At 48.6% G+C, this 23,195-nt stretch overlaps 1 protein-coding gene across 1 annotated transcript; it reads right to left on the bottom strand.

The window, feature by feature from the left end:
- Positions 1-9,489: 9,489 nt before the first annotated feature.
- LOC110293721 (toll-like receptor 12) lies at positions 9,490-12,368 on the bottom strand. Its single transcript, XM_021161582.3, has one exon. It carries the CDS (start codon positions 12,230-12,232, stop codon positions 9,509-9,511), a length of 2,724 nt encoding a protein of 907 aa, XP_021017241.1. The 5' UTR covers positions 12,233-12,368; the 3' UTR covers positions 9,490-9,508.
- Between the last annotated feature and the right edge of the window lie 10,827 nt (positions 12,369-23,195).

Raw genomic sequence — 23,195 nt, 5'->3', positions numbered from 1 at the left:
AGGCCAGTGATAGTGGGCTGGCGGCCGGCACCCGGAGTCGCCAGGCCTCAGTCCGGATGGAGCCGGCCCGGAGCTGTCCTCAGTGACCACTCTGCCGCTCCAGGCTGGCCCGGAGCTGTCCTCAGTGACAGCTCTGCCACTCTGGGCATATGTCGGTGGGCTGCCCCGGGGCCCTAACGAACTTGCCCCTCTTCAGTACTGGCCGTTCTCCTTGGCCAACCTCTACAACTGGAAAACTAACTACCCTTCCTTTTCAGAAAATCCGTCTGGGCTCAGTGGCCTCCTTGAGTCCCTAATGTTCTCCCACCAACCTACGTGGGATGACTGTCAGCAGCTCTTGCAGGTCCTCTTTACCACAGAAGAGAGAACGCATCCTTTTGGAAGCCAGAAAGAATGTTCCCGGGCCGGACGGAACTCCCACTTCCCTCCCTAATCTCATTGATGCTGCTTTCCCCTTAAACTGCCCTGACTGGGACTTCAATACTGCTGAAGGTAGGGAGAGTCTTCTGGTCTACCGCTGGGCTCTAGTGGCGGGTCTGAAAGGAACCGCCAGGTATCCTACCAATTTGGCTAAGGTAAGAGAAGTTATTCAGGGTCAGATGGAGCCCCCGTCAGTTTTCCTATTACGACTGATGGAGGCTTATAGAAGATATACCCCTTTTGACCCCACTTCAGAGGGACACCAAGCTGCTGTAGCCATGGCCTTCATCGGTCAGTCTGCCTCTGACATTAAAAAGAAACTGCAGAGGCTAGAGGGGCTCCAAGATTACACTTTACAGGATCTTGTGAAGGAAGTTGAGAAAGTATACAAAAGGGAGACAGAGGAGGAGAAACAGGAAAGAGAAAAGAAAGAGGCAGAGGAAAGAGAAAATAGGCGTGATCGCTGCCAGGAAAGGAATTTGACTAAGATTTTGGCTGCAGTAGTAGGTGAAGAAAAGCCAGAGAAAAGGCAGTCAGGGTACCTGGGTGACAGGGCCAGAAGACCTCCGGAAGGACAGAGACTCCAGCTTGAAAAGGATCAGTGTGCCTATTGCAAGGAAATGGGACATTGGGCCAGAAAATGCCCCAGGAAGAGGGAGAGGGGACCTAGAGTGTTGACCCTAGAGGAAGACTAGGGAAGTCAGGACTCAGCTCCCCTCCCCAAGCCTAGGGTAACACTCTCTGTGGAGGGGACCCCCATCGACTTCCTGGTGGATACAGGAGCGGAACACTCAGTCTTGACCAAACCGTTGGGACAATTGGGATCAAAAAGGACCATGGTAATGGGAGCCACTGGCAGCAAATTTTACCCCTGGACAACGAAACAGACTCTAGTAATAGAAAAAAAACAAGTAACTCATTCCTTTCTTGTAATTCTCGAATGTCCCGCACCTCTGCTGGGAAGGGGTTTGTTGACTAAACTAAAAGCACAGGTTCAATTTACTCCTCAGGGACCTGAGGTCAGTTGGGGAAAGGATTCAGTAGTATGTTTGGTTTTGGATACAGAGGAGGAATACCGTCTCCATGATCAGGGACCCAAAAAGTTGCCCTCAGATGAATGGCTGACGGCTTTTCCTGAAGTCTGGGCAGAACAAGCAGGTATGGGACTGGCTAAAAGGGTACTTCCAGTAGTGGTCGAACTGAAGGCTGCCTCCACCCCTATATCGGTAAGGCAGTACCCCATAAATAGAGAAGCCAAAGAAGGAATTAGACCACACATCCAAAGCCTGTTACAGCAGGGCATTCTGGTTCCCTGCCAGTCCCCATGGAATATCCCCCTTCTGCCTGTCTGCAAGCCAGGAACCAATGACTATAGACCAGGGCAGGACCTGAGAGAAGTCAATAAGCAGGTGCAAGACATCCACCCAATGGTGCCAACCCCTTATAACTTGCTGAGTTCCCTTCCACCAGAACACCGTTGGTACACTGTGCTAGATTTGAAAGATGCCTTCTTTTGCCTTCGGCTGCATCCTACCAGTCAGCTCTTGTTTGCTTTTGAATGACGTGACCCTGAAGGGGGACACTCGGGCCAGCTGATTTGGACCCGACTACCACAGGGATTCAAGAATTCCCCCACTCTTTTTGATGAAGCGCTCCACCGTGATCTTGTGCCCTTCAGGGCACAGAACCCTCAGATTTCTCTCTTGCAGTATGTAGATGACTTACTGCTTGCAGCCTCAACCCAGAAACTGTGCCTTGCCTGGACCAAGAAACTCCTGAGTGAACTGGGTAAGTTGGGGTACCGGGTATCCGCTAAGAAAGCTCAGCTATGCCGCACCGAGGTGACCTACCTAGGATACACCCTCCGAAAAGGAAAGCGGTGGCTCACCGAAGCTCGAAAGAAGACTGTGATGCAGATCCCAACCCCCACCACTCTGCGACAAGTACGTGAGTTCTTGGGGACTGCGGGCTTTTGCAGACTATGGATACCCAGGTTCGCAACCCTGGCGGCCCCTTTGTACCCCCTCACAAAAGAAAAGACCCTGTTCAGCTGGACTGAGGAACATCAGCTGAAAATATATTTTGAAAATATAAAGACTGCCCTGCTCACTGCCCCTGCCCTGGCCTTGCCTGACCTGACTAAGCCATTTACTCTGTATATAGATGAACAGGCCAGAGTGGCTCGTGGAGTATTGACCCAAGCACTAGGGCCATGGAAAAGGCCTGTGGCCTACCTGTCAAAAAACTGGATCCGGTGGCCAGCGGGTGGCCTTCTTGCCTGAAGGCCATTGCAGCCGTGGCCTTGCTTGTCAAAGATGCAGATAAACTTACTTTGGGACAGCATGTCACTATAGTTGTCCCTCATGCCCTTGAGAGCGTAGTACGCCAGCCCCCTGACCGTTGGATGACCAACGCTCGGATGACCCACTACCAGAGCTTGTTGTTGACTGAAAGAATCACCTTCGCCCCACCGGCCATCCTCAACCCGGGCACCCTGCTCCCAGAAGGAGAGGCCTCCACTCCAATACACCACTGTGCTGACATCTTGGCAGAAGAGACCAGAGTCAGAAGGGACTTGACCGACCAACCGTGGCCGGGAGCTCCCAACTGGTATACAGACAGAAGCAGTTTCCTGGTGGAGGGAAAAAGGAGAGCAGGAGTAGCAGTGGTGGACGGAACGCGGGTGGTCTGGGCCAGCGGTTTGCCAGAAGGAACTTCTGCTCAAAAGGTGGAACTCATAGCACTAACACAAGCGCTCCGGATGGCAGAAGGTAAGCCCATCAACATTTACACTGACAGTCGCTATGCTTTTGCCACTGCACACATCCACGGGGCCATATACAGGCAAAGGGGCTTGCTCACTTCAGCAGGAAAGGACATTAAAAACAAGGAAGAAATACTGGCCCTTTTAGAGGCCGTACATCTACCGAAAAAGGTGGCCATCGTCCACTGTCTTGGGCACCAGAATGGGGGGGGGGACTCAATCTCAAGGGGAAATCAGATGGCTGATCAGGCGGCAAAGCAGGCAGCCCGAGGGACAGTAACCTTGGTAACTGAAACCGTGCCAGATCCTCAAGCCTCGGATCCTAGTTTCAACTACTCCTTTAAGGACTGTGATAAGATTGAAGATATGACAGAGGCAAGAAAAGCCCAAATGTTTAGTCATCATGGACTGGCAAAGACTAAAGATGGGCAGATTATTCTTCCCTCCAAAGAAGGACAGGACTATGTGAGACGTATTCACCAACTAACCCATCTTGGAAGTGATAAACTCAAGGCCTTAATTAAAGGATCTAAGTATTATGTGATAAGGTTAAATTCAGTAGCTGAAGAGGTAGTGAAGTCATGCAAAGTTTGCACCTTGACCAATGCCACTCGGCCTTTCAAGGAGCCTGGAAAGAGGCTAAGAGGAGATAGGCCAGGGGTCTATTGGGAAGTGGACTTCACTGAAATTAAACCAGGAAAGTATGGTAACAAGTATCTCCTAGTTTTCATAGACACCTTCTCAGGATGGGTAGAAGCTTTTCCTACCAAATCAGAAACCGCTCAGGTAGTGGCCAAGATGATCCTTGAAGAAATCCTGCCTCGGTTTGGGATCCCCAAAGTAATCGGCTCGGACAACGGGCCTGCATTTGTTGCCCAGGTAAGTCAGGAATTGGCCACACAACTGGGGACTAATTGGAAATTACATTGTGCTTATAGGCCCCAGAGCTCAGGACAGAAAGAATGAATAGGACCCTAAAAAAGACCCTTACTAAATTAGCCATTGAGACCGGCGGTCGGGACTGGGTGATTCTCCTTCCCTTTGCGCTTCTCAGGGTCCGAAACACTCCCAGACAAGTTTAGGCCTCACCCCCTATGAGATTCTGTATGGGGGACCGCCCCACTTAACTGAGTCAGGTGGGATATTGAATCCCAACACTGACCTTTCCTCACCCTCTGCTCTGTTTACCCACTTAAAGGCCTTAGAAGTTGTCAGAACACAGATCTGGAACCAGATCAAAGAAGCCTACACACCGGGGACCACAGCAGTGCCCCACGGGTTCCAGGTTGGAGACTCAGTCTTGGTCAGATGACATCACACTGGCATGCTTGAGCCCCAGTGGAAAGGACCTTATCTGGTGCTGTTGACTACCCCGACAGCAGTCAAGGTAGACGGAATTGCCGCCTGGATACAGGCCTCCCATGTAAAAAAAGCACCAGACCAAGATGGAGGTAACTGGATGGTGGAAACTACTAATAACCCTCTTAAGTTGTGTCTCCATCGTGAGGGTAACTTCAGGCAAGGGCATTTACCCTCTAAATCCTCACAACCCGCTCCGACAAACTTGGGAGGTACTTAATGAAGAAGGTGAGGCAGCCTGGTCCATTACTGCCACCCACCCATTATGGACTTGGTGGCCTAACCTTACGCCAGACATTTGTAAGATGGCGGCTGGCCTAACTTCCTGGGATCTCCCAGACCACTTAGACCGAGGAGGCACCCAATCCGAAAGCAAGTGTGTACCGGATGGAATAGGGAGCACGTACAGATGCTCTGGGCAATTCTACCAGGCTAATCTCAGGGCAGCAGAATTTTATGTGTGCCCAGGACAAGGCCAGAGTCGGGCACTCCGCCGATCATGTGGAGGGCCAACAGACTTTTACTGTGCTGCTTGGGGATGTGAGACCACAGGGGAAGCCAGCTGGAAACCCTCTTCTTCCTGGGATCTGACTGTAGTCAGAAGAAATAGATCTCATGATGAGTCTAACCAGGGAGAAAGAGATAATTCCAAGTATCCCGAAAATGGGTGTGCCTTTAGTAATAGCCCATCTGGCCCCTGTAAGGGCCAGTACTGTAATCCCATAGTTATAAAATTTACAGAACAAGGAAAACGGAATACTACCTGGATTAAGGAAAACAATTGGGGGTTCCGATTATATGCTGCGGGATAAGATCATGGGCTAAATTTTAGAATTCGACTAAAGATTGAGAGTCCTCCTCCCAGGCCGGTGGGCCCTAACCTAGTTCTGCCTAATCCTCCCCCAAAACCACTAGTTCCCCCACCTCTGCCAGTCCTATTACTTCCCACTCAAGTCCCTGTCTATACTGGTGTAACCCCTTATCAGGAGACCACCACACCTCTTCTTTTGGGAACAGGAGATCATATGCTCACTTTGCTAGACTGGGCCTTCAGTGCTCTAAACCGCACCAACCCAAATGTGACCCGCTCATGTTGGCTCTGTTTTGCCTCTAGTCCTCCCTATTATGAAGGCATAGCCCAGGTACGGTCTTACAATCAGACCTCAGATCATTCAGCCTGTTCCTGGGGAGACAGACATAAGTTGACCCTCTCCACAGTTTCTGGAGAGGGCCTCTGCCTAGGTAAGGTCTCCCAGGGACATAGATCCCTCTGTAACCAGACCATCTCCACACTGTCCGCGGATAAAGATCTATACTTAGCTCCCCCCTCTGATACTGTATGGGCCTGTAATACTGGGCTCACTCCTTGTATTTCTACTTCTGTCTTTAATGCCTCCAGAGATTTCTGTGTCTTAGTCCAGCTAGTGCCCCGGGTTATTTACCATGAGGACAGTTCTTTTCTTGGTGAGTTTGACCACCAGACTCGGTACAGAAGAGAGCCGGTCACCATGACATTGGCGGTCCTATTAGGTATAGGGGCTGCTGCTGGGGTAGGTACAGGCTCAGCAGCCCTGATTCAGATGCCTCATTACTATGATGAGCTTAGGGCAGCTATGGATGCAGGTTTAAGTGCATTAGAACAATCTGTCTCCAAGCTTGAAGAACCTCTAACTTCTTTGTCTGAGGTAGTGCTACAAAATAGAAGAAGATTAGATCTGCTTTTTCTAAAAGAAGGAGGGCTCTGCTCGGCCTTAAGAGAAGAATGTTGTTTTTATGTGAGTCACTCCGGGGTAATTAGAGACTCTATGTCCAAACTCAGGGAGAGGCTAGATAAGCGCAGGAAGGAGCGAGAAAGTCAAAAAGGATGGTTTGAAAGTTGGTTCAACAAAGCTCCCTGGTTTGCCACCCTTGTGTCTACATTGGCCGGTCCCCTAATAATCTTGTTGCTTTTGCTCACTTTTGGACCTTGTATTCTTTTTTTTTTTTTTTTTCAAAATTTGCGCTTTATTTACACGTTTGGGTCGATTACATGCATGTTTTATTTTTAAACAAGTGATTAGCAAAAAATGCATTAAAGTTTTAAAATAGCAATTAAATATACAAAAATATAGCTTACAAAAACCAATGTTTAAAAATATTCTGCTGCAGAATTCTTAGTGTACAAACACGTCTATGAAACCTGAGGCTCAGCATTTCATAAACCTTTTTGAGGGAGTTGTATCTAGTAAATAAGCCCCATAGGGCTAAACGACAAGACTAAAGTGCCATTCCTCCGCCTTCCTGGACATGTCAGCAGGCAGAGCCAATGGCCCCAATGGTCACCTTCTCCACCACAGCCTGGAAGGAGAGGCATGGACGGCGCTGAGGGTTCAACCACACGAGTCCCTTAACACTGGTGCGGTCATGATCTGAGCTACAGCGCGTCTTTGAAACAGCAGGGGTAGCTTTTCCTGATCCTTGAACAAAGGAATTTGGATATGTGCTGAGCTAACTGGAATGAAAGCATCTTGAAATAATTTGGGTTCTAAAGCTGAACCTGAAAACTGATAGGTGTTCAACTTAGTGAACCCAGTCCTGTTAATCTTATTTTAAAAACCTTTACCTGGCATTTTAGGTCCCTACCTCTAAGATTAAGTTAAATACTTTGATGTGGACCTTGTATTCTTAATAAGTTAGTGACTTTTGTAAAAGACAGGGTTAGTGCTGTACAGGTAATGGTGCTCCGACAATGTTGCGGCCTGCCCGCAGTCCACAACACGAACGGTTCAACTGAGAATGGCAGTTCAAGCTGAAAAGAGAGGAATCTAGATGGGGCGGAAGAAAGAATGGAGCCAAGACAACAAACGTTCTGATCAAGGCTCAATTTTACTATTTTCAGACACTCAGTTATAAAGGAAGGGGGAGGGAACCCAGCTTCCCGCCAAGTAACTCAGGGTCCAGTAGCAGGACGAACACGTGTGTGCCTCCAGGCAGCAAAGGCAGGTTCCAGCAGTAGGCGTGGCAGGACGAATGAGCAGGTAGCTCCACCCTTGAGCAAGCAGGTTCCAGGCTGGGGGAAAGGAGGCCACACGACAACAGTACCAGACTTTGCCGAAAGAAGAAGAGGGGTCACTCTAAGATTAGAGCTACTCACAAGAAGAAGTGGGGAAATGAAGAATAAAAAAATACTGACTGCCCTGAGAACATGGGCCCCGGCCCCCGGCCAGATAGCCTAATTCCCTGGAACTTTTGGGAAAAACAACCACAAAATGTTTCAATGTCCCAGGTGCCTTGAAGTAAATATCCGCCCCTAGAATTCCCCTATTTCCTCTCCGATCCTCCCCCTAGGTTGTGTTTTTTGCCTTTATAAGCCTGCTGGAAAATAGGGTCGTCGTCAGACTCCTCTACCCCTGCGTGGTATATGGGTCTCGACCTCAGCATGCTGGTTTGTGTGCCATTAAAACCTCGTGTGTTTGCAGCAAGCTTGACTGTTGTGGCTTTCTGGGCTCGCGATCCCTGAGACTTGAGTGAGGGTCTCCCTTCAGGGGTCCAACAATCTGTCTGCTCCTGGGTAGCCTCCCTGTTGTTTGGACCTCAGCTGTCAACTCTGTCATAGCCTAAAGTCACCTGAGAGGAAAATCGCAACTGAGAAATTGCCTAGAACAGATTGGCCCGGGGGTATGTTTGTGGGAGGACTTGTCTTGATTGTCAGTTGGAGAAACACATCCAGTGTTGGCTGCACCAATCCTAGGCAGTGGCCTTTAACCCGATAAGAAAGCAGGTTGAGCATAAGCTGGCAAGTGGCACCTCCATGGTTCTTGCTGTACTTCTTGGCTGTGAAGTGAGCTCCTTGGTTGAACAGTAATGCTGTGTGAAATAACAAGCAAGCCTGCCTTGAATTTCTGCCTTGACGTCCCACTTCGACAGAGTGCAACCTGAAATTATTGAGCAGGGGGACCACAAACAAACAAAAACCCTTTCTTCCTTTAAGTTGATTTGGCCTGGGTGTTTTATCACATGGACAGAAGTGAAACTGTAAGACCCCCGAAGCTGGGCCTTTGCTCAAGTCCCAGGATGAGCTGGCCAGCACCCCAGTGTCCCGAGAGAAAACCACACCTGATGCAAACTGCAAGAGGCTTTATTATCAGCTAGCTGAGGATGAAGTCCCTCTGCTGTGCAGGTGACAGTAGGGGGCTTTTAACAGCTAGCTGAGGAATTGGGAGGAGTTGGGAGGAGTTGGAAGGAGAGTTGGCTACAGCTCCTTTCTGGTAAGGGGGGGGGGGAGTGAGCTGCAGCCTCCTCTCCAGCGCCTATCTCCATGTCCTTGGCACAGGAAGGCAGGCATCTCTGTACAGTATAGAAACAAAAAGGTCTTTTGCTGGCTATAGAGAACAAAGAGCTTCTTTCTAGCTGTATTTTTAAAGATCAGGGAAAACAAGCATGGGGAACATCCAGGGGCTTTACCTTCCAGGGAGAAACGTTCTAAGTCGGGGTCTCACAAAACTAAACAGCCTCTATGGCCCTTGATGCAAAAGAACCCACTGGAGCATGAAGGTCAGGCCTGGCCCCAAGTTCTATAGCTTAGGAAAACCTTCCCTCCTTCCCAACGTGCCCATGAATTTCCTCCTTCATTTCCCGCTTTGCCTTCTGCCTCTTGCATTTCTACTAAATAAAAAGTTCAACCAAGCCACGCATTTCATGGATTTAGCAAGTTTACTGATGATCTGAAGATCCTGGGAATGTCACATACCCCGCGGGCACCTTCCATCTCTCAGTTTTCCTCATTCAACTCACCAGGCCCCCCAAAACCTGTGTTCACAGCACATGGATTCCTGCACTGCAAAAGGCTGACTTCAGCCTCTTAGACTCACTGTCCCCAACCCTGCAACTACAGACATACGGACTCCTTGACAGGCAGGCTTGCTTCCCCTCCCCCAACCCACCCCCAAATTCACATGCACCACCCCATACCAGTGCTGGCTGTGGCTACCCTAGCCTGCTCCTCAGCCAAGTCCAGAACCCACTCTTTCTCTCCTCTTCCTTGGGCCACAGACAGTAGTCTCCTCGTCGAAGCAGCCGAGCCAGTCTGTGGTAACCTGGAAGCTGGTGTCGAGAAATGGGTTCCAAGAAGACTAGCAGCAACACTGGAGGGGATGGGGCAGCCAGGAGGAGAGAGGTGACCAAGCGGAGCTCCAGGCAGCATCGGGGGTTACACAGGGCCTGCCCACTCAACACGCAGAGTGTGGTACGGCTGCTCATCATGCTATCTACCACATTATCAACTACATCCTTACCAGGCTCAAAGTCACGCTCGGGGAGACAGAGGCGCAGGCCCAGGCCAGCTGGAAGGAAGCCCTCCAGAGCAGGCAGAAGTTCCTCTATCACCCAACCCTGGTCTTGCCTGCAGTGGGACACGAATACATCAAAAAGGAACCTCTTCCCCTTGTCTCCCTTACCCCTCAGACCCTGGAGCCAAACCCTGAACAAGGCCTGCAGGTAGGGGATCCAAGAGTTCCTGGCTTCTTGGAGGAGAGGCAAGGCAATTAGCATGAACACCAAGGCAGAACTAGCCAAAAAGAGTTTCAGCTCCAACGTCTGGGGGCAGTGGTCCCAGAGAAAGGAGGAAAGGGAACCCCTAGCAGGGAGCCTGTCTTCTCCTGGACATAAGTGATTGTGTCTTATGTATATGTACGTTTTAGTGGACTGCTTAACCCATGGCTCCATCCACGCATTGGCACAGTGGCAGGCCAGATTTGACTCCAGAATGTATATATAGTGAGGCATCTGAGGGCTGTAATCCCTCAGACTGTCCTGCAGCATCAAGTCCTTCTCGTATTCTAGCACTAAGACCTGGAGACTGTGCAGGCGCTGGAAAGCAGCGGCCGACAGTGACTTGAGGCCTGTGCTGGATAGCACTAAGGTCTGGAGCTGTGGAAGGTCACCCACCAGCTCCTTCAGCTGCACCGAACGGGGCTGGGTTATGGACTGAAGCGACGCCAGCTTCAGCTCCCGTAGGCTGGGCAGCCCAGTGATAAGGCAGGGTCTGGAGCTGCTTCCAGCACCCCATACCCTCAAGGACTGAAGTTTGGGGAGCTGCCAGAGGAAAAGGTTGGAGGTACCCTGGGAGCAGAAGGCATCCAAGCTTTCATTGAGCAGGGAAAGCTTCTGGAGAGCAGGGAAGACCCCAGAAGCATTCTGGGACCCCAGCCTCAGCTTCAGTCCCCTGCCGTTTATAGTCAAGGTCTCCAAGGAAGGAAAGATCGATGGGGACAGCCTCCAGTGCTTCGTCGTGCCTGAGGCTATATGAAGCTCTAAGCTGGTCAGATACATGGGCAGGAACAATACTGCAGGAGCAGGGAAAGTGGGAAGCCTCAGGCTCAAGGTATGCAGATTCTTTGCTCCCCAGAACCCAGGCTCTGGGCTCAGCCGTATGTGGGTATCTAGCAGGCTAAGGGTGGTCAATGCAGGCAGAGCCGCCAACCAGTTCTTACCCAGGTGAAGCAGGGGGTTTCCATCCAGCTTCAAGGTCTCTAGTTGCTGGAGATCCTGGAATAGGTATCCCTCCAGGGAAAACAGCTGGTTGTTCCGAAGCAGCAGCTCTCGCAAGTGTGGTAAGCAGGAGAAGGTGGCTGGAGGCAGGATGCTCAACCCATTGCCTGACAGATCCAGAGTCGTGAGTCCTGACACGTCTCCCGTCTCATTCATGCACAGCACGGCGCTCTGCAGTTGGTTTCCGGACAGGTCCAGTCGCTGAAGCCTAGGCATGGCAGTCAGGAAGCCTGGTGGCAGCTTGGTTAGGCCAGTGCTTGAAAGACCCAAGGTCTTCAGGCTGTGGCAGGAAGCCAGAGCCTCCTGAGATATAGATCCTACCTTGCTTTCTTTCACAATCAAGCCCTGCAGCTCAAAGTGGGCAACAACCTCAGCAGCCAGCTCGGCCGTGGCAGTCTGTGCGTACAAGACATCAAGTTTCTGAAGTCCCAGGCCCTTCACCCACACAGCATCCAGTGGTGTTCTTGTCAGGTCCAGAATTTCCACCTGGAGACCCTGGAGGGACCCAGGACTAGCCATCTTCAGATTCCGGTTGAATGACAGATCCAACTTCTGCAGGGTCCACGAAACCCTGGAGGAGGAACTTTGCACCAGATCTGGGAACATACCAGCCAGCTCTCCCACGTCCTGAATGCAACTGAGCGTGACACCCAGCCATTGCAGACCGGGAGGCAGGCGGATACCTGCCTTCTTATCCAGGCAGGGGCCAGAGATATGGAGTCTCTGGAGGGAAATCAGGTCACTGAAGGCATCAGGAGGTAGAAAGAGAGATTTCCCAAGAGGAGAGTCAAAAAAAGAGAGGCTCTGCAACTGTCCCAGGCCCCGGAGAGCTCCTGGCAGGAGTCGGGTAAGGTGCAGACTCAGTGCCAGGACCTTGAGACCAGGAAAAACAGAGAAAGCATCGGGAAGCAGAGTAGACACAGTACCACCGAGGCAGAGCCCCTCCACAGTCCGAGGTACAACTTCCAAGGTCTGTGTCAGGTTGCTCACGGAGAGGCATGCAGCAAGAAAGGATAGCTTGGAGTGGCGGCAGAATGTGAAATAGCGGGAGACCAGGGGCAGTCGGGAGCCTTCGGTCACCAGGCAGTTGGAAGTGCTCCACCCAGTTACCAGAGGCAGGTATGAAAGGAGGAGACCTGGCAGCAGCCAGTACCTGCCCATCTTGACACCAGAAGAATCAGAGCTGAGAGGACTTCAGACTCCTATGCCTCCGGGTTACCAATACTCTCGTCCACCTCAGAGTACCTGCAAGGTCGGGGAGCACCGTCAAAGGGCCACTGTGGAAGCTGGGAAGTGAGGAGGCCGACTTGGAAATACTTAGCACTGAGGCTTCAAGGGAGGGGAAATGACACCAGGGCAAGGTAGGGGGATGGGAGTCTCACTTCCTGTTAGGAGAAAGCAAACAGAGTTTCTTTTCTCGTTCTTGCTTTCTTTTTTACGTGCAGCCCAGGCTGTCCCGTGAGTTCAGATTCCTTTTGAACTTCTGATTCTCTTACTTCCACCCCCAGGGCTGGGATGACGGCTGTGCACCACTAGAACAGTCTGCAGTGTGGTTAGACCCCTGGCTTCTGTGCTGGCTAGGCAAGCATGCAACTGAGCTACATCCCCCCCCTCCAACCCCCCCCCCACAAGTAGAGTCTGGTCTGGCTTTGCACAATCCTCAAGTCAAGCGCCTCTTCTCTTCTGAGCCTGTGTTCTCTTCTGTCCAAGTAGACTAACTCCCGCTTGCTTGCTTGCTCTGTAGGATTGCTGCAAACACAGATTCAGATCAGCTTGGGGTTTTCTCCTTGTTGGTTTCATTATGACTTCCTTTCTTTACTGACCCCCTGGAGTTCTTGGATTAAACACAAATGGGGATGTTTTATAAGCAAAATGATATATCAACACGATGTTGTTGTGGGCATCTTATCAGCTCCTCAAGGATAATGCCCAAAGGCATCTGAGAAGACTGGATGTAGGGAGGGCTCCACCCCTGCTCTCAGACACTGCGGCAAGAAAAGAAAGGCCTTTCCCTCGACCTGAACTGCCAGGACAGGGCTGGGACCTACGTGGGAAGAGAAAGAGAAAGAAAGGAGCTTTGTGGTCACCTCAAACTATGAAGCACTGGACACAAATCAACATCTGTTCATGATTTGAAAAACTAACAGACTCAGAGAGAAGAAAATCCTGTTAACAGCAAATGGCATAGCTCCCCGAGACCTACAAAAGAGCATTTTTCTCAGCATCTCCGACTTACAGCCGAGAACGAGACAACTGAATTTCTGCTGAGTGTTAGAATGGAGGCAGGAGAGTGGCCAAACTGACAGGAACGGCAAAATTAAAGGTTCTAGAGGAGAAACACAACGGCCACAAGGGCAGGACCCTGGGATGCCTGCATGGAAAACCCAAGAATTTCTAAAATGAAAAGTCATAAAACAAAAGGATAGTTAGCAAAGATGCTGAGTATTAGGTCAGGTTTCTTAAAATTTTTCTAATATGCCTGTGTGTTAGTCAGTGTCAATATGCAGAACAAACATGTTCAAATTAAGATGTTCCTAAGAAGCCGGGCGTGGTGGCACATGCCTTAAATCCCAGCACTCGGGAGGCAGAAGCAGGTGAATTTCTGAGCTCGAGGCCAGCCTGGTCTACAAAGTGAGTTCCAGGACAGCCAGAGCTACACAAAGAAATCCTGTCTTGAAAAAATGAAAAAAAAAAAAAAAGTTCCTAAAAATTTAATATGCAAAATATGCAAAAAGACCAAGCATGAGGGGTTAGGAGGCAGGCTTGCAAGGCATTGACGGGTAGTCCAGGAGCCCAGGCAGGATTAGCAGCTGTAAGAGAGGACAGGTCCATGAGTGATAGAACCCTGGAGGAGCATTGAATAGCTGCAACATAGAACCGGTGTCTAAATATCTGCATCTCTCCAACTTCATGGCGCTGATCTTGCCTCAAGAGGCCCCCAAATCAGAGTGGCGAACCCCGTGTATAATCAGTTCTGGTAACTTCCCTGAGCAGTGAGCAAAATGGGGGTGGGGGTGGGGGTGGGGGTGACGACAGAGATGCTGGCAACAGAGGATGAGAAATTAGATGTTGTTCATAATCCCTGTGCCCAGGCAGGGGGATCACAATTATGAGGTTAGCTTGTACTACATTGTGAGTTTCAGGTTCGACTGAGCTAAATATAAAGACCCTGACTGAGATGGTCTGAGAGAGGGTGAGGAGTGGAAGGAAGGAGGGAAGAACAGAGCTGAAAATTAGAAAGCTAGGCCATATACCCAAAAGTTAGGGAAAAAATTTTTTCTGAAGAAAAACAAGAGTCTCACTTTCTCCATTTATACAATAACCCACATCCAACTAGACGTCCTAGCATGAACACCTGTCAAACTGGGCTCAACACAGGAGCAGTCACTTTCAGATATGAGGACATTGTCACAGGGCATTTGGGTTGCTCCAACAAACAATACCATAAACCTGGAGGACATGTACTTTAAAAATAAATGTCAAGGGCTGGCCAGATGGCTCATCAGGTGAAGGTTGCTGTCAACCTGGTGACCTGAGCTGATCCCCAGGACCTACCTGGAAGCAAAGGGAACTGACTGACTCGTGAATTTGCCCTCTGACTGGCACATGCACCCACCCAACCCTCCACACACAAAATAAACAAATCAAAATTCAGGATAAAAGACTGTTAAAGCTGGACTGGTGGCTCAGTCCGATCCTCACAAGACTGAAAGTCAATCTCCCTCTGGGCTCCCGAGTGAGTTCAAGACCAGTCTGAGAAACAAAGTGAAACCCTGTCCCCGAACAAACAAGTAAAAACTCCGCAGGCACAGCTCTGTGTTAGAGGTGCTGGATACATGGAACCTTAAGTTCAGCCAAGCTGCAGCACTATAAATGGGGGAGGGGATCTATAGCTATGATAGATAAGTGGGAACTTAGAGATGGATTAGCTATGAATACCTGCTGCTCTTCCAGAGGACCAGGATTTGATACCCAGCACCTATGTTATGGCTCACAACCATCTGTAACTCCAGTCCTAGGGGATCTGATGCCCTTATCTGGATTCTGCAGGCACCAGTAACACAGGCAGTAAACAGACATACATGCAGGTGAAACATCTGTACATATAAAATAGATACATTTTTAGAAATACGTTTATAGAGAAATGGGGCAGAATATGATAACTTCAAATAACCCACGGATCAAAAAGAGAACCACTGTGAAAACCAGAAAGCGTTTCGATTGAATAATAAGGAAAATGCTACATAGTGAAACCTGCTGATAAAGATACGTAGTATCCACGGGGGAAAACATCCTCTTTTAAATGTCTGTGTCTGAAAATCAACACCAAGTCAAAAGCCATGCCACCCAGACATGCCCAGTCTCATCTGGAAACCAGCATCAAAAGCTGCCAAGCCCGGCGGTGGTGGCGCATGCCTTTAATCCCAGCACTTGGGAGGCAGAGGCAGGTGGATTTCTAAGTTTGAGGCCAGCCTGGTCTACAAAGTGAGTTCCAGGACAGCCAGGGCTATACAGAGAAACCCTGTCTCGAAAACCAAAAAAAACAAACAAAAAAAAAAGCTGCCAAGTCATGGACTATGTGACATCCTCAGAAGATTAGAAAAGGAACGAAGAAAGAGTCTCTCTTCCCACACTGTGCAGTAACTCCTACAGATAACCCTGCTCATGAGAATCAGTCTAACTGTACCAAAGACGTCAAACAACGTCTTCCATAGATGAGGGCCTTGTCTCTAAGGTGTCTGGGTTGCTACAGCATGATAACACAGACCAGGTATTTTTAAATGGGCAAGAATTTGGGGCCAGCTGGAAGTGGGAGGAAGAAAGAAGGTAATGAGAGGATGTCAGCAAAGACAACGACATATATGTGCATGCATGATGAAACTCACTATTCTGTATGCAAACAAAACAGTAAAACACCTGTAGAGCCTCCAAGATCACTGTAACTTGTTTTGATTGTCAATTTCAAAAGCCTGGGAAGAGAGAACCTCAATTGAATTGCTTCCATAAGCTTGGACTGTGTGCGTGTCTGTGAGGCATTTTCTCACTTGCTAATTTATGTAGGAGAGCCAAGCTTATTATCATTGGTAGCACCCCAAAGGCAGATGGTCCTGGGTTGTATTAAAAAAAAAAAGTAGCCAACCATGAGCCCAGGAGCAAGCTAGCAAGCAGCATTCCCCCATAGTCCTGCCTCAGCTCCTGCTGGAGTTCCTGTCCTGATGTCCTCAATCATCTACTGTGGCCAAGAAGCATAAGATGAAATAAACATTTTTCTCACCACATTGCTTTTGGCCATAGTATTTGTTACAGCAACAGAGAGGCATACAAGAACAATTACAGTGTCAAAAAAAAAGTATCTCATAACTAGCTAGGATGGTTACTTAAAATAGTTTTCTGTATTCCAAATGTGTTGAAAAACAAAAGGCAATTTATACAGTCCAGGGTCTGGGAAGCCTCAGAGAAGACATAGGCCGGCTTGGATGTCTGGTGAGGGCCATTCTCTACTTTCAAAATGGTACCTGCATCTTCATTCTGCCCCAAAGCAGGTACATAGCAGGAGGTTGAAGGGCAAGACAGCTGAACAGTGTATAAACCTTCTTTTATAAGAGCCATAATCCCATCCACAGAGGTGCAACCTTTACAGTCTAATCAACTTTCAAGACCCTGCATTGGCAGCATGTGAATTCATGTAGAAACCATGGTGATGGTGGTAAGGACGATTATCCCCAAGAGAAGGGGAACACGAGAGGCAGGCTCTACAGCCGCCAGGCCTCTCTACCTGTTGGCATTTCTGAGCCAGCCCAGGGAGCAAGTGAGGAGCCCAGATGACCACACCTGCCTTACTGAACCAAGAAGCCAATCACCAGTCAGAACACCCGCTGCTCATGGGGCAAAGTGTCAGGACAGAGCTAGCCAGGGAAAGGATGAGTTCTAGAAAGCCTCATAGGGTCTTCTCTGGGCTGAACACCACACTGAGTGTTCAGGATGAAACCCTGAAGGCAGAGGCAAAGGACAACTGTGGGAGAGCTGTAAGAGCAGTCTCCTCCAGAGTTCTTGCAAGGCTGGGAGACGCTTATGTGTAACAACCCGAAGTAAGGCCATGGTTCAAAACAGAGCATTCTGCTGAGATTAAATGACAAGGTCACAGCTTAGCAATAGGATTTGTGATGGCTATTCTTGGTTGTCAACTACATCTGGAATTAATGAAAATGCAAAAAATAGAGGGCACACCAAGTGATCTTGCTTCATTCTCAAAGTAGGGCCTTTAGCCCCATCTTGAGGCAGGAAGGCACGGCCTTTAATCTGAGTCTTGAGGTGTAACCATCACTGTGGTTTCTACATGAATTCCCATGCTGCCAATGTAGTGTCTTGAAAGTTGATTAGACTGTAAAGGTTCCACCTCTGTGGATGGGATTATGGCTCTTATAAAAGAAGGTTTATACACTGTTCAGCTGTCTTGCCCTTCAACCCCCTGCCATGTACCTGCTTTGGGGCAGAATGAAGATGCAGGCACAGCAGGCTCTGTGTCTGCCTGCTCTTGCCTCACTAACCATGACATTCCTTGCTCACAATAGAGCCTACTTCTTCAGGATTCCAGTGTCTATTCTAGGTCAGCTGAGACATCCAGTCTTGTGGGCTGAGAAACTTCTGGATTCTTGGACTTCCCATTCATGGCCAGCCATTGTTGCATCAGCCTGTAAGTTATTCTAACAAATCCCCTTCAAGTGGTTCTGGGTCTGCAGGCAGCAGGAAGAGGGAAAGACCGTGGGCCTGGCTTGAGCTTCTGAAACCCAAAGCCAACCCCCAGTGACATACTTCCTCCAACAAGGCCATACCTCCTAAGAGTGCCTTCCCCTGGTGACCAAGCATTCAAACCCATGGGCCTATGGGAGCCGTTCTTATTCAAACCACCACATCTTTAAAGTAACCCAGAGCACAGGCTTAAATGAAAATGTTTAAATTAGCAAGATAACCCCACACACCGATCCCTGCCCAGACCTCAATAGCCACCAATGGAAAACAACAAAATTCAGCTTGTCAATAATATATAACTTAAAATGTCCAGCACTTAATGAAAGTTATAAGTGAAGAGGTAAGAAAATGAGACACATGATGAGGGGGGGTATGGATGAATGTAAACACACCCAGGAATGGCAGAGATTGGTGGGGTTAACAAAATGGCAAACTAGCACATATAAATATGCTCAGTGTGCTTGAAGATTTAAAGGAAAATATGAACATAATGGGGAAATGTTTTAAATGAGATGAAACTTCTGGAACTGTTGCCCCCACTGAAACCCGAAAGCTCATTTCGGCACTGTTCCTACCATGACAGCAGCTCTAGGAAGTGATAGCATATGGATATCTCAATGTTTTCACAGATTCATTGACTTCCAGGGATGTCAGCAATTGGGACAGAGATCTAGCTCTGTGATGTCACCCCCAGAAGCCCGAGGGGCTCCAATAACCTTTTAGGGACGGGGCCAAACTAAGATTTGTGGCTTTGACACTTTAGAGTTTCAGGCCAGGCCAACCAGAAGCACCTTAGAGGTTTTATAGGAGACATTTTAATATAGGCTTACGCATGAAGGGTAAGGAGAAAAGAGGCACCCAGAAAGAAAGACATTCTTGAGTGTGCATTGCTTCCCAAGAGACAGCGTGGGTAAGGGCTCCTCAAGGGAACATTATAGAGAGTAAGACATACCCAAGAATAGTAGGAATCCTTAAGGAAGGGTTGCAATTAATTGTCTTAGCATTAGCCATAGCTACCTTTTTAAAAAAAAATTTTGTAACTATCAAAGTTCTATTTCTACAAGTTACTAAAGTACCTTATCTTTCTCTTCTCCCTCTGTCCCTTTTGATAGCAGAGATGAGCAAAATGACTCCAATGATATCATGGATGTTGGATAAGGTAAAACCAGGGTCCCTAAGTGTATACAAGGGGTTTAGTCAGTGTTCGTTTCCTGTGAGTTCCTGGAGTGATGCCGAGGAGACTCCAGCAGGGAAGGAGGGAAGGCCTTGAACAGCTGGAAACCTTGGTTTTATCCTTGCTTTCCTGCTGGCAAGAGGCTTCCGCTGGGCTCTAGTGTGAGGGGTTCCTCTCCTTCCTCAGGTCCCCACGTCTCCTCCGCTTTTCTATCCTGCCTCAGGTCCACAGTGGGAATACAGGAGAGGATGTGAGGAGGACACACCACACATAGAAACACACTGAGTGTCTGACCTCTCTTCCATTTTACACGAGGAATTTAAGGCATCGTAAGAGCTTTCTTCTGTGAATCACTGTTTCAACCAAGATTCAGTCAACAAGCCAAGCCACCAACCTTCTGGCTACTCAAATCGCCTATACCAAAATAAGGATCTTTATCTTCACATCAATAAATTCAGTCCAACTCAAAAGTCACATGATCACGTCCTTGGTCTAGCATGCTCAGAGTCTGTTTCCATCAGTGTCTAAATGTTGCCAATAAACCACCATTATTTTTCTATCCCTTTTTGCCTCGCTGCTGGAGTTGGACTTTATAGAAACTGCTTTCTGAGTATTGAACGATGTATCTTTAGTTCTGCATCTCCGGTCTCCTAAAGTGTTTTCTCCTCAGACCCCCTTTGTCTCCCTCTCCACTCTCTGTCCCTTCCTTCTCCTCTTCCTCCTCCTCCTCCTCTTCTCAGATCTTTCTTCCTCTTCCTCCTCTTCCTCCTCCTCCTCTTCTCAGATCTTTCTTCCTCTTCCTCCTCCTCCTCCTCTTCTCAGATCTTTCTTCCTCTTCCTCCTCTTCCTCCTCCTCCTCTTCTCAGATCTTTCTTCCTCTTCCTCCTCTTCCTCCTCCTCCTCCTCTTCTCAGATCTTTCTTCCTCTTCCTCCTCTTCCTCCTCCTCCTCCTCTTCTCAGATCTTTCTTCCTCTTCCTCCTCTTCCTCCTCCTCCTCCTCTTCTCAGATCTTTCTTCCTCTTCCTCCTCTTCCTCCTCCTCCTCCTCTTCTCAGATCTTTCTTCCTCTTCCTCCTCTTCCTCCTCCTCCTCCTCTTCTCAGATCTTTCTTCCTCTTCCTCCTCTTCCTCCTCCTCCTCCTCTTCTCAGATCTTTCTTCCTCTTCCTCCTCTTCCTCCTCTTCCTCCTCCTCCTCTTCTCAGATCTTTCTTCCTCTTCCTCCTCTTCCTCCTCCTCCTCCTCTTCTCAGATCTTTCTTCCTCTTCCTCTTCCTCCTCCTCCTCTTCTCAGATCTTTCTTCCTCTTCCTCCTCTTCCTCCTCCTCCTCCTCTTCTCAGATCTTTCCTCCTCTTCCACTTCCTTCTCTTCTTCTTCCTCCTCTTCCCCAGATGCCTCCCTCTAGTCTGCATCCCAGCAAACTGGTGTGAAGTGTAAAGTTAAGGGTTCTTTGGAAAGTCAGTTGTGTTGGATGGTGTTTTGCTGGGGCAAACACCCGAAGGTGTGTTTTCCTGAAGTGGACACAGGTGAAAGGATGTTTTGCTAAAGCAAGCACATGAAAGGACACATGATGAAGGATTCTTTGCTAATGATACCCATATATTGGTCTGTCTTACACTGCGTAGTTGAACTCCATTTGTCAGAACTCCATAAAGAGAAATGCACCAAAAATCTTCTGGTGGTGTGCTGTAGTTTCTTGCAGCTTCTGAGGACTCATGCTGATTGGATGCATGTGCTAAGGCAAGGCACATGGAGGACACATGATGCCTGGAGGGTATAAATATGACTCTATGGAGTGACGGAGACAGAGCTTGGCTTACTAGTACAGCTATCTGGGCAATGCTTGTTGGTCTCATGTCTTCAGTAATCTTTGCTTCCCTGAGAGAGCGACAGCTGAGAACTCCTAGCGTTCCTGTTGGTCCCTCCTGCTGACTTGTGCTGAGGCTGGGGCCTGGCTGTCTCTGCTAGGTAGTGCCAATGCTAATGATTCGTGTTTGCTATCCCTATTCTATTGAACTGGACTATTGATGTATCCATGAAGTGTTTGTGAATAGATGGAGCTGCTGCTGCTGCTGCTGCTACTGACCTGTGAACTGAACTGTCGGTTTTCAGACAACACAAATAGGAGTTGCTCCAAAGAACCCCCTCCCATATATATCCTTTCTTTTCCACTACCTCTGGTGGGTGGTGGGCTAAGAGGGAGGTTTAAAGTGTTTAAGAACCATCATTAAAAATAAGGGTTGAAAAAAATTAAAGTTACACTGCTTCCTGCAGGTTGTGTTCTAGTTTCCATGTAAGAGGCTGAATGAGAAGGGAAGCCAGTGGGATGTCTTCTGAAGGGCTCCAGCCAGTCTAAGCATGGCAAACATTCTGTCAGGCCTTGCCCTTCTCTCTCCCATTTCCTCTGCCTTGCTGAAGACTATTAGATTACATTCCTAAAGCTACTTACCAAGGTCTATTCCCTTATTTAGACACTTTCGTCTTCTACAAATGACTGCCAGAGTCCAGCTATTAAAGTATTGAAGTCCAGCAATCAAAACCCCCCTGTGACTCACTCAAATTAGCGTTCCCAGTCAAAACTAAACACCTCACCCTGGCACAGGATTTCCCCCTTTACCTTTATAAATCTTTTTTTTAAAGATTTATTTATTTATTATATGTAAGTACACTGTAGCTGTCTTCAGCTGCACCAGAAGCAGGCATCAGATCTCATTATGGGTGGTTGTGAGCCACCATGTGGTTGCTGGGATTTGAACTTCGGACCTTCGGAAGAGCAGTCGGGTGCTCTTACCCACTGAGCCGTCTCACCAGCCCCACCTTTATAAATCTTAATTTACCGGTGTGCCATACTTGTCTCCTCTCTATCCAGAGGCAGTCCTTTGTCCCCTCTCAGGACAATTACCCTTACCCCTCTCCCTTGCCCCCTACTTTGTCCCCTCTCCTTTGTTCCCTTCCCCTTCTCCCTCATCCTCTGTCTCCTGTCTTTGACCTTTATCCCTGACCTCTGTCTGTCTGGGGCAAATAAATCTCCTTTGTGCTGAGAACTTGGGCTTGGGGTGTCTTGAGCTGACTTCCAGGTTCCCTACACCTTCCCCCTCCTTCTCTGCTTTGGTGGAATTTCTAGCTACTTCTGAAACTGGCCATGGCTCCAAATCTCCCATGGCAAATCTGTCTTAGTGCCAGCTTCCCTGGCTCTGAACTCTGAACTGCAGCCATGCTAGCACTTCCCTTGGTCCCTGCCTCTGGATACTAAGCCTTCAATCACAGCCATCTCAAGTGGAAATTTCTGGATATGTCATGTGATGCAGATTCACATGGTGTTTTGCTAAGACAGACTCATGCAAGACCCGTGGAGGGCACATGATGTTTGGAAAGAGTATAAATAGGACTCAATGCACAATGACCGCATTCTTGTGAAGCTAGCTGTGCCACGCTTCATTGCTCTCAAGCCTTTGTCTTTGCTGATCTTCGCTTTGTTGAGACAGTCATGGCCGAGAACTTCTCCTGGCACCCCAGCTGGTCCTGGTCACTCCTGCTGACTGTTGCCAATTTGGTGGAGACCTGGTGGTTTCTGCTGGATCATGCTACCACTGCTGATTTGATATCCTGGCACTATTGAAGTGGACTGCTGGATTCCATGGACTGGAATCATCCCAAGGAGCTACTTCTACACAGATCCACATCCTCTTGTCCTACTTACCATCTTTTCTCTCCTACCATTTGACAGTGGACTGGGGGAGGGGGGAGATGGAAGTATTTAAGAATCCTTATTAAAAGTAGGTTTAAAAAAAAAGAGTTAGAATATGAGTTTGTAAAGTGTAGTTAGAAGCATCCACACCAACTCCAGTTCCTCAGGTCCCATCATTCACACTGTGATGAAGCAATGACCCCTGGGCCTCAGAGCCCCTCCTGATATGGGCACATCCATCCTTCTGAGTGACTAGAAGCTCAAATAATAAGATGTTTTCACAAAAATATTCTTAACCCACTAGAGCACAGAGCTGAAAGCTGGGTTTTCACCATCTTTGGCCCCAGCAGGCCCTGAGAACCAATTCTTAGACTCACCCTTACTTCCTCAGCCTGTTGTCAACAGCTATTTCTCCCACAATCTCTTCTCTGCCATCACTGTTCTGGGTATGCCTGTCTGCTGCAGACTCTAGCTCAGGCTGATGAAAGCAAAAAGGAAACTTTAAAAAATGGATTT

Source organism: Mus caroli, unplaced genomic scaffold (assembly GCF_978045245.1).
Source record: "Mus caroli unplaced genomic scaffold, Mus_caroli_1 scaffold_6, whole genome shotgun sequence".
NCBI classification, from domain to species: Eukaryota; Metazoa; Chordata; class Mammalia; order Rodentia; family Muridae; genus Mus; species Mus caroli.
This window is presented reverse-complemented; position numbering and strand designations above follow the sequence as displayed.